Genomic DNA, 12,597 nt, shown 5'->3' on the forward strand with positions numbered 1-12,597 from the left:
AAATAGAACAGAAACAAATGAAATTTTCTGAAGTTCGTCCCTTCAATGCATCTTAATGGCTTGCAAGAATGTGAATGTTTCCAGAAGCCTTGTCCCGGTCATCACTGCCAAAGCACGAGTGTAAAGGCCAAGAAAGACAAAATGCCATCCATGGCAGCACTCTTTGGCCAAAGTTCTGAATGCCCGGTGGTAACCACTCCTGACGGGACGGGCCACCTATATCCTGCAATACTGATCTGATCGCTAAAAGTGGCTTTGTTTGGATTGAGCTTTATTTCTCAAAATTTATTTGCTTACATCATCATTACAATTTCCAATACACCTTTTTACTTTCCCAATTACCTTTTTATCTCACATACATCACATCACAAAAAGTGCTACAGTAAAAATATCTCTAATAATTCACAATCCAAACAAACCCAGTATTATCTGTTGCATTTTGACCAGTCAAGAACATTTGGCTTAATTTTCGACAAAGCAAAAGAGCTATAGAAGATAAGATATATCACTCTTCTAATGACCCAAAAGGAAAAAGAGTTACAGAGTGTTTTACTACTATTTTCAATCTTCTAGATATATGATTAGAAGGGCACTATTTTATCCTTTTTAGCTCATTTCATTGTAAAGTTCCTAAAAATTGGCAGATTTCGCTATACCCCTAAAGCTTGGTTAAACATTTTTATTAACCAAAACAAGAATTGATGGAAGGGCTTATTTAGAACGCGAATTCCGTTCAGAAGGTTAAATTGGAACTGGTACGTTCATCTACTTTGGTTGGAGGGTTAAATCAAAATTCACCAGGAAACTAATGATAGTTTTTGACATATATTGCGTTAAATCGGGTGTTCAAATAAATGCCTTGATAGCCCAGAACGTCTCATGTTTTCCCATTTTCCTTAGAATTCATTCTCCAACTACCAAATCTACTCGACCCCAAAATTTATGCGAATATGTAACTTTCATTGATATGAACAAATAAGCGATAGGAATCTCCAGTTTTACATGTTAATCGATACCATCCACGAGAACACTGTACTGACTAAAAGACTGAAAAGGTCAGCTCCACTCCAGAGCTAGTTGCCTGCTTTCATGAGTTTCCTCTCAAAAATCAGTAGTGAATAACTTGTCGATCCCAGAGTCATCCCCGATTTCCTCAGTCTGTCCCTCTCAAAATCAGGGAATAAACTATTTTTCCCCATACTAGCTGATATCAGTACACTCTAGCCCCCTGCAACCTCAAATAGCCCATTGCTGATTTTACTGAAAATACACCAGAAGCACACTATCTATCACCACCCATTTGAAGATGATCAGCCTCCACAGATAGATAGTGGAGCCAATGCAATGCACCAGGAGTTGCCTCCACCATTTACTTGACTTCTCTAGTAACTTGTCTTCCAGTAGGGCATTTCGATTGACCTTCAGTAGATCGCTGAATGATACATTGTGCAGCCAAAACAGTGGAGCAGATTCCCAGAAAACTCCATGAACAAAAAAGACCAATTGGATGCCATGATTCCGAACTAAATATTTGTCATTTGCCCTTCCCTATGACTATCTGAACGTAAGGTTGAGCAAAAGATCTCAATGCAAGTACTTTCCTTCACATCCAAGAGGCATCAGAAGATCTCTAGGAGCAGTTGTTGCTACTTCAGCAGCCAGAAATCTGATGTTTTGGTCCCTCTTCCACATACGTCCAACTTGCTCAGCTAGGTCTCGGCTTTTTCCTGGCTTTATCGTCAATCTAAGACCTACAACCATGGTTTCCAAGCAAATTAGACGTGTATTCCACAATTCCTAGCCGCTGCAGCATTTCGGCCACAAACAGTTACCTCTCTCACATGGAAATTATTTCCTTCTAAAATTTATGAAATACTTGAGATGTAGTTATGTCTATGAACCCAAAATATTTTTTTTTTTGAAGCCCATGAACGAAATTTTATTCCCTTTAATTACTTTTTGATTACATCTTGTCCAATTATTACGCTAAATCATTCACAGGTCAGATACTTAAAATTGTCCATCGATAAAAATTTTTCAAATTGTAAAACAAAAAAACACACTGCATCCGGCATCTTGTACATTGGTGAGTTCCTTCTTTTCTTTATCTTCTTGTAATTGCCAGCTTAACTGGTTTGCTGAGTAAATTACATCTTGTACATTGAATGCACTCCACAGTATTTGGCTAACTCTGTTATTGTCCAGTATAGTCTAACGTTCTTGATTCTTGAATACCTGGATAAGAGATTTCCATAGTAGGTTCTAGCATGCTTCCTAGACCCTAAATATTGCAAACATTGCAAGTCTAATTGCGAGTTGGGCTTTTCCATGTATGGACTGTTCGATAACAGAATTGATAGAGGACTAGAACAAATCTACAAACAGAGAAATCTAGGAATGAATCAGTGATAAGCTTGGTGGCAGAACTTCAGAGGATGAGAGCTGGTCTGCAACTTGTTAAAGACAAGGGATCAATTCCACAAAATTATTTTGACATCTGAATCCAAAGTAGCTGTCGACATGATGAACCTCAAATGTGGATTAAAGTTTATGTGGTAACTCTAGTCAAGGATTGCAAAACTATTTCTCATGCAACATGTAACTCTTACAAAAGAAAACAAATGTGCGGGATATCCTGGCCAACTTGGACTTTCAGTACAACTACCCTTTCCCTGTTTACGTTCTTCATCCAGTTGGCTTAGGCCCCATAAATTTTTGCTGATTACGTGCAAGTTAACCGGGTGAATGTCGGCCATTTGGAGATGATATCTATTGTAATAAGGTTGTACAAGGAAAAATAAAAGCGTAGAAGCAATAGATGGTTTACTTGTTACTGAGAAGACAACCATTTGTTGTTTGTGTACATCATCTTAAAGTGTGGAGCTCCATGCTTCGGTGAAACTGCTGCTAATATTACAATACCACTCAGAAGGGCCAATCCAAGTCCTAAACCGTTCACAACCATCGACTCGGTGCAACGTCTCAATACATCTCCTCTGGTTTGCAAGAATGTCAATTTTTCCAGAAGCCCTGTCTCAGCTGTCACCACTGCCAAAGCATATGTGTAGAGGCCAAGAAAGACATGCCATGGCAAGACTCTCACCCTTGTGGTTCGCACCTCTCCTTTATGCCAGAAGTTCAGAAAGCCCAGCAACCACTGCAAACGAGATCAGGATGTCTATAATAAGCAAAAATTGATTACTAACCATCATTGTCTCATTTTGACAATTCAAAACGTTTGGCTTAAAACAGACTACCATATTGTTGTGTTTTGGATGTGTTAGAACTTCAAATGACAAAGCAAACTCAAAATTTTCAGTTGCAGCAGAAATTGTTAGTTTCCGGATTAAACCAGCTTCACAAATTCATTCTTTCTCATTGACTCTAGTTGCATGCTGTTCATGACGAAAGCCTGCCTAAATATCTATGGATGCAACATCATAGCAACCTTGAGTTCAGTGATATCCCCTCCTCACTCAACCAAAAACCCCCTCCCCCCTCTACCCTCCCCCAACAAAACAAAAAAAAACCAGAAAAAGTTAAAAAGAAAAGAAGACAAAGTTATATCCTTCACTTGGGCCATCTTTCATTACCGCATTGCAAATCTGTTGCTATCTATGTGTAGTTCCTATGAATTTTGGAAAGTATATCAGTCTTTCTTTCAGAAATTGAATTTTTGAATAGGGAGACTTCTTCTCAGGAATAATTCATTTTAGCCGCTCAAAGGTCAGCACCTTGATGTTTACAGCAAAAACATTATTTTATATACACAGATACATGCACATATGCATACATATTGTTTTATGAATGTATGTATGTAGCTATCAATGAGCTTGATATTTATGAAGCTAAATTGTTTAAGCAAAGAACGGCTAAAGTACATGCACATGGCATAATTTCATCATATAATTTTCATTTATTAGACTATATGATAAAACAAATGGTGGCAGTGCAAATAACATTTTTCTTATTTATATTATCCCCTTCATCATCAACATTCAGGTTTCCACCGTACCAATGTTAATTATTTGCTTTAATCCAAAAGTAAGACGGTACACTCTACCTAACTACAAAAGTCGTCCAAGCAACATTCTGAAATAATGCAGTGGAACATAAGCATATTTTGACAATAAAGAAAGCATACAGATCCTACTACCATGAATAGAGAATGCAAAAGTTCCCTTTTTTTCTCCGCTTTTTCCTGTAAAGAATGTTCCAATTTGAATAGTGGCATTCACAAATTTAAACAAATAATAATGGTTTTAATTTAATGAATATATTAGCAAAAAATTGATGAAGAACAAAATGCATCCGAATTTCTGGAATGAGTGAAGAACCTGAGCACCAAACAGAGTGATACAAATCAGACCCATCCAAGAATGCAAACTGTAGAAATTCGCCACAATCCCCTCTTGACTATGAAACTTTGTCCAAATCCCAAAAACCCCAGAGCCCAAAGCCAAACCTTGAAGACACAAGTGCACTGATTTTTTCAGATTTCTTGAACCAGGCAACCACCTGTGCACCAAAATTGCTGAAAAAGAAAGCAAAATGTTAGAAAACCAACAATTAAAAGCATTTCTTGCTCCACAAAAGCAAATCCCATCAACAGAATTTGCATTACCTTCTCCACTAACAAGAATGAAACCAATCACCATTAACAAAGGATGCAGGATCTGCCCAAAAAAAAAAAGAAGAAAAAGAAATCCCACTTCAAATTTAGTTCAAATTACAAGAATGCAGGGTGAAAAACTTGGATTAGAAAGAGATGTTACAGCATAAATGAGGTCTTCTTGGGAGGAAGAACGAGGGATGAAGCTGGTCTTGAAGTAAAGGGCCCAAATAACTACAAGAAGTGCAACTATACAAGCTGAAAGTCTAGCAGAGACTTGCAGAAAGAGTGAAGAAAATGGCACTGAAACCATGGTCAATATGTAAGCATTAAAGGGCAGTAGACCGTGGTACAATGTCAGAGAAGCATCAGAGCTCAGCTTTACTAACTTCACCGACAGAGCCCAGAAAATTAGATCTAAATTTGGATAATTTGTAACAGTGAAACCGCCAAAAAAGGTAGGAGAAAGTAGTAAAATGTACTTCCAGAATAACTGCTAGGATTATGAAATTGTACTTTAAATGGAAGGAGTCGGTGGTTTTGCTTCTTGTTGAGATAACTGTGCTTGAATATGGCTGTAATCTGCCATCCGTATGTTTAGTTTATTAGAGAGTTTTTGGACAACGATTGATTCAGTCAGCATTATATAGCCTGATTCCCATATCAATGTGGTTTTTGGCTTTGCAATATTATTTATCAATCTATTTTCTTGTCAAATTTTTTCTATTACAATCTCTTTTTCAGTGGGGAACGGCGATGGAGCCCATGCAGCAATGGCATCCCAAACGTTGCGTGAAGGCAAGTGTGGACCATTTATTACAAATTTTTACTACCAATACTCAATTCAATTTTGACTTTCAAACCTTGCTTCTTTCCTTATTTCTCATAGTACAAGTTCATTATCTTAACCAGAAATCATCTCTCAGGATTTTTACATTATTCAATTAGTCTAACTTATAGGAATTATTTTCAGTTGATTGGCATTTTAGGTTTTAGCCAGCACCCTGGTAAATTAATGTAGAGTGCTTTAACGACATTTGGCTTCGCTTAACAATTAACAGGTCCTTGTTTTCAGCTTCAATACTTCATAATACATTGACACTAAAATCTCACTGGAAAAGCAAACAAAAACTTGCCCAATTAGTCTCTTAAAAGGCCAAGTCCGTGTCTTACTGGACCACAAAGCTGGCCTCTAAAAGTTGCTCTATGTCAATGCATCATATATGTCACCAATGTTTAACCCAAAATCACCTTTTCTGGGCAAACATGTTGGGTTCAAATCCATTGCTCTCGTTAAAACACTTCAAAGCTTCCAAAATTGTGGAACTCTTTTTTTTTTTTTTTTGTCACAACGATAATATTTATATAACTTATTCAAGTTTAGTCCAACGGGAAATGAAGCCTAACTGACGAGAACTCCATCAGAGTAAGCAACTTAAAAGTTGTGGAATTCAGAGCTAGCCTAGTCTTCGGATTTTACAGCTTGTACTAGTCCCGGACCACGGGCAGGCACCTGCAACTGTTCCTAGCGTTTTTGTGCATTTTACATATTGCGTAATTTTGTTTGCACAACGTGTAACTTTAGAAAAAAATTTATGAACCCCACACACGTTGTTAAAAACAAGGTACAATAAGTGATCTGGACCGTATAATTTTTTTTAGGTTAAATCTTGACCGTGCACTGTTCAGGAACGGTCCTACTGATGACCGATCCTGCCCCGTCTCCTGCTAGTCTCCGTCCGTTTGGAATCTTTGAGCCCCTTCAAAAAATTGGTGTTTGTGCCCAACTTCGAGACAACGTTCTTGAGCCCATAAAAGCACCAATACCTAATATACCTCACAGATTCACGTCATGGAAGAGGTGGATTTGAGAAGGGAGGAAGGAGAAGGAGATATTTGAACCACAGCCTATAATTGTATAATTTCTGAAATGTCAAGCTTAGTCACTAATGATTAGACCAAAGATTCATCGATTGAAAAGGGATAAATAGTCAGGCGTTATGATCTAAATATGTTTATTAGATAGAGGAGAGTATTTTTTTTTTTCTTCTAGAGTACATTTTTTCATTTTAATTTAAAATGAAACTTTAAACCTTATAACGGCGAAGAGGGAGAGAGAGAGCTTAAGAGTCAAATTAGAATGTGATAATCACATGGCTAATACCCTACCAGTTAGTTAACTTGGATGGTGGATGATACTCTCTTCTTCGACTCCACATCACATACAACCACCATTTTTTTTTTTTTTGAATTTCCATCATATCATAAGTGAGCCACACTCATGAATGGTGAAATAAAATAGGGTTTTCTTGTCTAATTCTTAATGTGGATTGTACAAGTCATTAAATCGTAGAAAGTATAAATTTGTCAATTTTTAATCCTTCCTCTTTTTATTTCTTCCGTTTTTGGCTACTCTTGATGACCTACTAAACAACTATTAACAGAATAATGAATTTGAAAATTTTAAAGCTAAGAATTTACTCTTCTTCTTGTTTCTATTTCTGATTACTAGAATTCAAGCTGTAAGCATCAGAAACATGACTAGATATTTGTATTTCTCTATGATAGAGGAGGACTGAAATTGAAGAAGTTAACCAGTTGAATCCATGGATAAAATACAGTATGATTCACCCCACAAACATGCAACTAGCTACGTCCAAACTACGAAATAAGAAAAGACAAACAAATCTGAATACTCTAAGAAACTATGCATAAAAAACAAACGAAATCCTGTCTTGCCCTCTCTGCCGACCAGTCACTAGAGAAATATAGAAAGCCTAATTTCACAATCAATTGATATAAATGAAAATTCCTAAGGAATACAAAGTTTTGACAAGACTCCTTATGCCGCATTCTGGTGATGCCATTGGAGGTCAGTGCTCCTGCCTGCTTGCATGCAACTTTGCCAATTCAGCTGCATTTGGCTTCTACTTTTAACTACTATGTGTTATTAGACCGAGTAAATCACCATAAACCCATATCATTATATCTACACCAAGCAATTAATTGTTAAAAGAAATTCGGGACCATAGTATTTTGATCGCAAAGACTCCTAACCGGCTACAATATACAATTGCATGTTTTATCCTCGTCACTTTTTGTATCAGAAATTCAATTGCTAAACAATTTGAAGTAACCAGTCTAAAATAGAGTGTATTTTCTTCTCTAATTAACATGGTGTAACGTGACAAATTATGCAAAAATGTGTGCCTTCATGAGAAATTAATACTTGATTTTCAAAACCCTTAATTAATAAACAAGATCGCTTATACTCATCACTTCTAAACGTGAAGATCAGTGTGAATTTGTTATAGCCTAGACGTTGTTTTTATTATCCAAATAGAGAAGAAGTTAAGGTATAGAAACAGTGGTGGGAAAACGCATGCCTTATAAGAACAAAGGGATGCCATCATGGTTTGATTGTCATCGTCTCATTGTAATGAAAATGAATTTTTCCACGTTTGATGACCAAATGATGCCTCGAATGCATATGCCATTGAATACGTTGAGAATCATTCCGGCCTAGGGATCAGTGATGATGATCCCAATGGCGTTGCAACGGAAATCTGAGTGCCTTCGTGTTGTCTCTCCCGTAAATGATTGCTGAATCTACTCTGATCCAACCACAACGAAAGTATTTGGATATACATATATACACTTACTTAGAATATATGAAGCTGAAGCTAACTACGAATACCCTTAATTGGCGCCCAATAGAAGCTTAAATTTGTTGCTATTGAATGTTCACTTCGTCCGTTAACACATGCATCATCTACCATAGCCCATAGAACATGTAAAGCATATACATCAATGTACGTCAAAAACTTCATTGTCCATCACAAGTTACTTCTTGAACTTATTAGATGTGGAGTCGATACTTTTAATCTTTGGTTCCAAGACAGTAACACCTACTTGATTTGTCTCTATACTTCTAAAGGTATTGTAATCTTTTGATGCAATATTTTGTTCAACCATTGAGATATTTCGATGGTCAAGGGATGCAAAGTTTAATTAGTCCTCTTTGGTTTTACCATTTTCACTCAAAAATATCGTATAAATGTGGACATGCATGACCCATGCTGCATATCGGCTTTGTGATTTCTTGAAGCCATCGCATTGAGTGCATGACGTTTAACAAACACGTTCTAGTTTTCAAGATTTTGTGGACAAAGTCTTGAATTCTGTCTTTAACCAAATTAATTTCTCTCTATTTTTTTTGGGCATGACTTCAGAGTCTGACATAATCTAAAAGGACATCCTTCTTTTTTTTTTTTTGGGCACCATATGGCATGCATGTGATGAGTCCTGTGCAATGACAACTCAATCCGTCCAAATTCTTGCAGTTAAGAAACTTATCCAGCCCTCTTACATTTTTTAAGATCATACGAGTTCGAACTTTTGACTGTTGCGCCAAAACCTCCCCTTAGTTAATAGTTAATAGCCAATATACATGGATTGAGAGCAATACGTGATTTTCTGAATTTTTCAAAGGTCTGCATTCATTTTTCCCGTAACCAATTAGGATCTAACAATTTAGATAACTTAAATTTTTTCATCAGAATGTGACATAAACTTTTGTAGGAAAGTGATTTTAACCTTTCCGATTGGTTAACTTTATAGCTGGTGAGATTAGAACGGCAATTTAGGTGGAGTCATTAAAAACGTAGCAAGTGTTTGCAAAACTTTGCTTTGGATTTATACTTCTCTTTGTAAGCTCAAATTCAACTAAGGACTTTCACAATGTATATGTAGTACTAGAAAATAATACATAGTACTAATAACAACAACTAAACAACAGAAAATTTGCATTACTTGTCACTGTAGAAACGCAAAGCCAGCCAATAAAATTAACCCGCATAAAAGTTCAAGGAGATGAATTCAACTAGGAAAGTTAGTAAAATAAAAAACTATCATGAACCCACTAAACGACATATGAGAATCTAAATTATGCCGACATGGATGTTACTTTCTTCTGATTCCTTAGTACGTTGCAATCAAAAGACCACCCCCTGGCTATCTATATATAGTATGTACCACTTCAATCCTCTCTAAAACACTTCAATCTAAACACAAACAGTAAATCCAGCCTTTCTTCATTAATTTCATGAGATGGAGTTCACTAGCCAAGAGTTCATGGTGGGAAAATGCGAGGGTGAAAAATTGGTACATGGTGAAACCATGCCGCTAGTGTTACTGCCCCGAGAGGCAAGCAAAAATGGTTTCGAATCATTAGTAGAGGGTTTGAAGAAAAACAAAGAGTGGTTTGAGCAATTGATCATCAAGAATAGCGCTGTTCTTCTGAGAGGATTTGATGTGAAGAATGCTGAAGAGTTCAATGAGGTTGTGGAGCTTTTTGGCTGGGAGGACATGAGGTATGTTGGACCAGCTCCAAGGACGCATGTTTACAAAAGGATATGGACAGCCAATGAGGGACCCTTGTCGGAGTTTATATATTATCATCATGAGATGGTTCTGGTAAGAGTTGGGAACATTTGTCATTAATTTACTTCGACATCTGTTTTTTGCTTGAAGGGTCTTTTTCTTGTTAAACTGATTCTAAAGTTGTAGCAGATTGAAATTGATGGATCGTATATTTACTACAGGGTTCATTCTAGTTGATGAAAATGAAGAAACTTTCTAATGAAACTCATTGGTAAATTCATGGAAACTCAACTAAGAGCTTTCTTGTAATCTACCAAATGTTATATTCAAAATGCCATGGAACCAAGAACGCCACCGTTGACTAGGGCGTAGGTAAAACAGGTCAAAATTAATGTTTGGTTTTGGAGCTCAAACGCTCTCAAAACACACCCCAAAGCATTACTAAATCAAATTTTCTCAATTTTCTTTTAGTACCAATTAATATGGGGGGGGGGGGGGGGGGGGGTTGAGGGGGATGAACCAGTGAAAAGGCTTCAGGAGGCAAAGCAAAAATTTCCTTCTTCATCGTCTCATTCTCATCTCAACTGCATAATTGCACAGTAATTAATTGATAAAACATTTTTTTAAAAAAGGTCAATAACCCTTTATAGTTAATTGATTTTGGACTTCATGGTGCCATGCTATGGCAGCATACTCGATAATCAGCCAAAAGAAGTCAATGACAACCTGTGTCAAGCCTCTTAGGTCTTGAATCTTGATCTGATTAATTACACATAGAAAAAACAGATACTCCCAGTGCACAACTGTAGTTAAAAGTCTTACAGTCATTACTTACCTAAACCTGTATTAGAATGCGCTAATTATCCAATGAGAAACTGCTGATGCACCCTATCTTTGGAAATTTCTACGCCCACTTACATCATTGACATTTGCTTTTTTTTTTTTTTTTTTCCGTTCATTGCCATTTCATCCACGAATAACATTAATTCTATTTAATTGATTATTCACTGAAATGATCAAATACATATTGATTCACCCACTTGCAACCTATATACTTTTTAATACGTCATAATCACAAAGAGCCGACTCCGTGCACAAAATCTAGTTGAACTAATATTTGTAAAAAAAAAAAAAAAAAAATAGTAACATTTTTTTCTTCCATGATAGACCAGATTAAGGAAAGCCCCAGTAAGGTTATTCTGTTTTGTGAAACTCCTCCACCTGAAGGTGGACAGACACCCTTCGTGCCAAGTTTCCGAGTGACTGAAAGGATGCTAGAGGAGTTCCCGGAGATGGTAGAAGAAATTGAGAAGAAAGGATTAAAATACACTTTCACAGCTCTTAGCAAGAATGATACATCTTCCATGAGAGGTAGAGGTTGGGAGGACGCTTTTGGAACATCAGACCGCGCAGAAGCTGAAAAGAGGTACTAACAAAGACCCTCTTTCTGATTCAAAACAAATTACCTGTACATTTTCTTATTTTCAACAATTGCTCAATGGTTCGTTGAAAGTGAAAGACTTTGTCAATTAAAATTTATGGAAAATAGCGTAGCAATTGATGTGCTTCTATAATTACAATAATATGCACAAGCATAGGATAGGCCAATGAATTTTTGTCAATAATATGGCTCTTGGTGAAAAGTTTACTTATGTTTTGTGTCTCAGTTAATATATCGTTAATTATATCCCCCATCAGGGACAGGCTATTACTACTTCAGAAGTATGACCATTAAAAAGATAGGATATTTGGAAAGTAATAGTAGTTAGGTATGTGGCTATCACATACCTATCAGTTTAAAGAATTGCTAGTTAGTTGCATCATCAAATTGATTATAGGACCAAGTTGCTGGGAATGGACGTTGAATGGCTTCCAAATGGCGGGGTCAAGACACTCTTGGGTCCAAGACCACTGACTAGGGTATTTGAGGGAAGGAAAGAGAGAAGGATGTGGTTCAACACCATGGTTGGGATGTATGGGAAGGAGCATAGCTCGGCAATGATGGCGGATGGAACTGAGATACCAGAAAATGTGGTGAAGAGATGTGAAGAGATCATTGAAGAAGAAAGCATTCAATTCAAGTGGGAAAAAGGGGACATTCTTTTCTTGGATAACATGGCTACTCTTCATGGCAGAAGGCCTTCCCTATCTCCCAGAAGAGTCCTGGTTACCATATGCAAGTAGATTCCATTCTCTTTGGTGATACTCCCAGGAAGAGCATATCCTGTTGGTGAAATGTTACTTTGTTGAATAAGGAATCTTTGTATCACACCACAGCTTATTGAATAAGGAATCTTCGCATCACACCACAGCTTGTTGAATAAGGAATCTTCGTTTAATAATTCTTTTTTTTTTTTTTTATGCGTAAGTGAAAGATCTTGAAGTTTCCTACCTTCAATCCCTCCAACCATACCATCCAACCCAACCCTTCCCGCCTAGGGTCTGAAGCTATGACAGTTCTTACCAAAATAATGTAGGTTATGAAGTTTCCTGGCCAAACCGCAATCTATATAGACCATATCCATGCTTCAAGCATATATAACATTTCAAGGGATAACTGGAGGGAAAGAAGAAACAAAGCTAGAAAAATTCAAATCCAAGAA

General features: G+C 36.9%; 2 protein-coding genes across 5 annotated transcripts; one reads left to right on the forward strand and one right to left on the reverse strand.

The window, feature by feature from the left end:
* Window positions 1-950: 950 nt before the first annotated feature.
* On the reverse strand, window positions 951-5,242 carry LOC113715433 (probable transmembrane ascorbate ferrireductase 4). 4 transcript variants are annotated; one of them, XM_072070235.1, is made up of 5 exons: window positions 4,776-5,242; window positions 4,625-4,676; window positions 4,338-4,534; window positions 4,157-4,201; window positions 2,799-3,157 (listed from the first exon to the last, which is right to left on the reverse strand). In XM_072070235.1, exons 1-5 carry the CDS (start codon window positions 4,923-4,925, stop codon window positions 2,831-2,833), a joined length of 771 nt encoding a protein of 256 aa, XP_071926336.1. In that variant the 5' UTR covers window positions 4,926-5,242; the 3' UTR covers window positions 2,799-2,830. The 4 variants fall into 4 exon arrangements, with proteins under 4 accessions (XP_027095431.2, XP_071926336.1, XP_027095433.2 ...); XM_027239630.2 differs by lacking the exon at window positions 4,157-4,201 and adding an exon at window positions 951-1,751 and having other exon boundaries at window positions 2,828-3,157; window positions 4,338-4,676; XM_027239632.2 differs by lacking the exon at window positions 4,157-4,201.
* A 4,414-nt stretch (window positions 5,243-9,656) lies between these two features.
* On the forward strand, window positions 9,657-12,298 carry LOC113715568 (clavaminate synthase-like protein At3g21360). Its single transcript, XM_027239802.2, has 3 exons — window positions 9,657-10,087; window positions 11,167-11,420; window positions 11,833-12,298. Exons 1-3 carry the CDS (start codon window positions 9,722-9,724, stop codon window positions 12,176-12,178), a joined length of 966 nt encoding a protein of 321 aa, XP_027095603.2. The 5' UTR covers window positions 9,657-9,721; the 3' UTR covers window positions 12,179-12,298.
* Window positions 12,299-12,597: the final 299 nt, after the last annotated feature.

Source organism: Coffea arabica, chromosome 11c, assembly GCF_036785885.1.
Source record: "Coffea arabica cultivar ET-39 chromosome 11c, Coffea Arabica ET-39 HiFi, whole genome shotgun sequence".
NCBI lineage: Eukaryota > Viridiplantae > Streptophyta > Magnoliopsida > Gentianales > Rubiaceae > Coffea > Coffea arabica.

What these genes read in the sequence shown, in the direction of transcription:
- LOC113715433 (XM_027239630.2), bottom strand. Translation starts at nt 4,925, where the DNA reads ATGGTTTCAGTGCCATTTTCTTCACTCTTTCTGCAAGTCTCTGCTAGA. An exon ending in AAGAAGACCTCATTTATGCT is followed by an intron (nt 4,677 to 4,775) that starts GTAACATCTCTT and finishes TTTTTTGGGCAG; the next exon opens with ATCCTGCATCCTTTGTTAAT. An exon ending in TCACTCTGTTTGGTGCTCAG is followed by an intron (nt 3,158 to 4,337) that starts GTTCTTCACTCA and finishes TCTCGTTTGCAG; the next exon opens with TGGTTGCTGGGCTTTCTGAA.
- LOC113715568 (XM_027239802.2), top strand. Translation starts at nt 9,722, where the DNA reads ATGGAGTTCACTAGCCAAGAGTTCATGGTGGGAAAATGCGAGGGTGAA. An exon ending in ATCATCATGAGATGGTTCTG is followed by an intron (nt 10,088 to 11,166) that starts GTAAGAGTTGGG and finishes ATGATAGACCAG; the next exon opens with ATTAAGGAAAGCCCCAGTAA. An exon ending in CGCGCAGAAGCTGAAAAGAG is followed by an intron (nt 11,421 to 11,832) that starts GTACTAACAAAG and finishes AATTGATTATAG; the next exon opens with GACCAAGTTGCTGGGAATGG.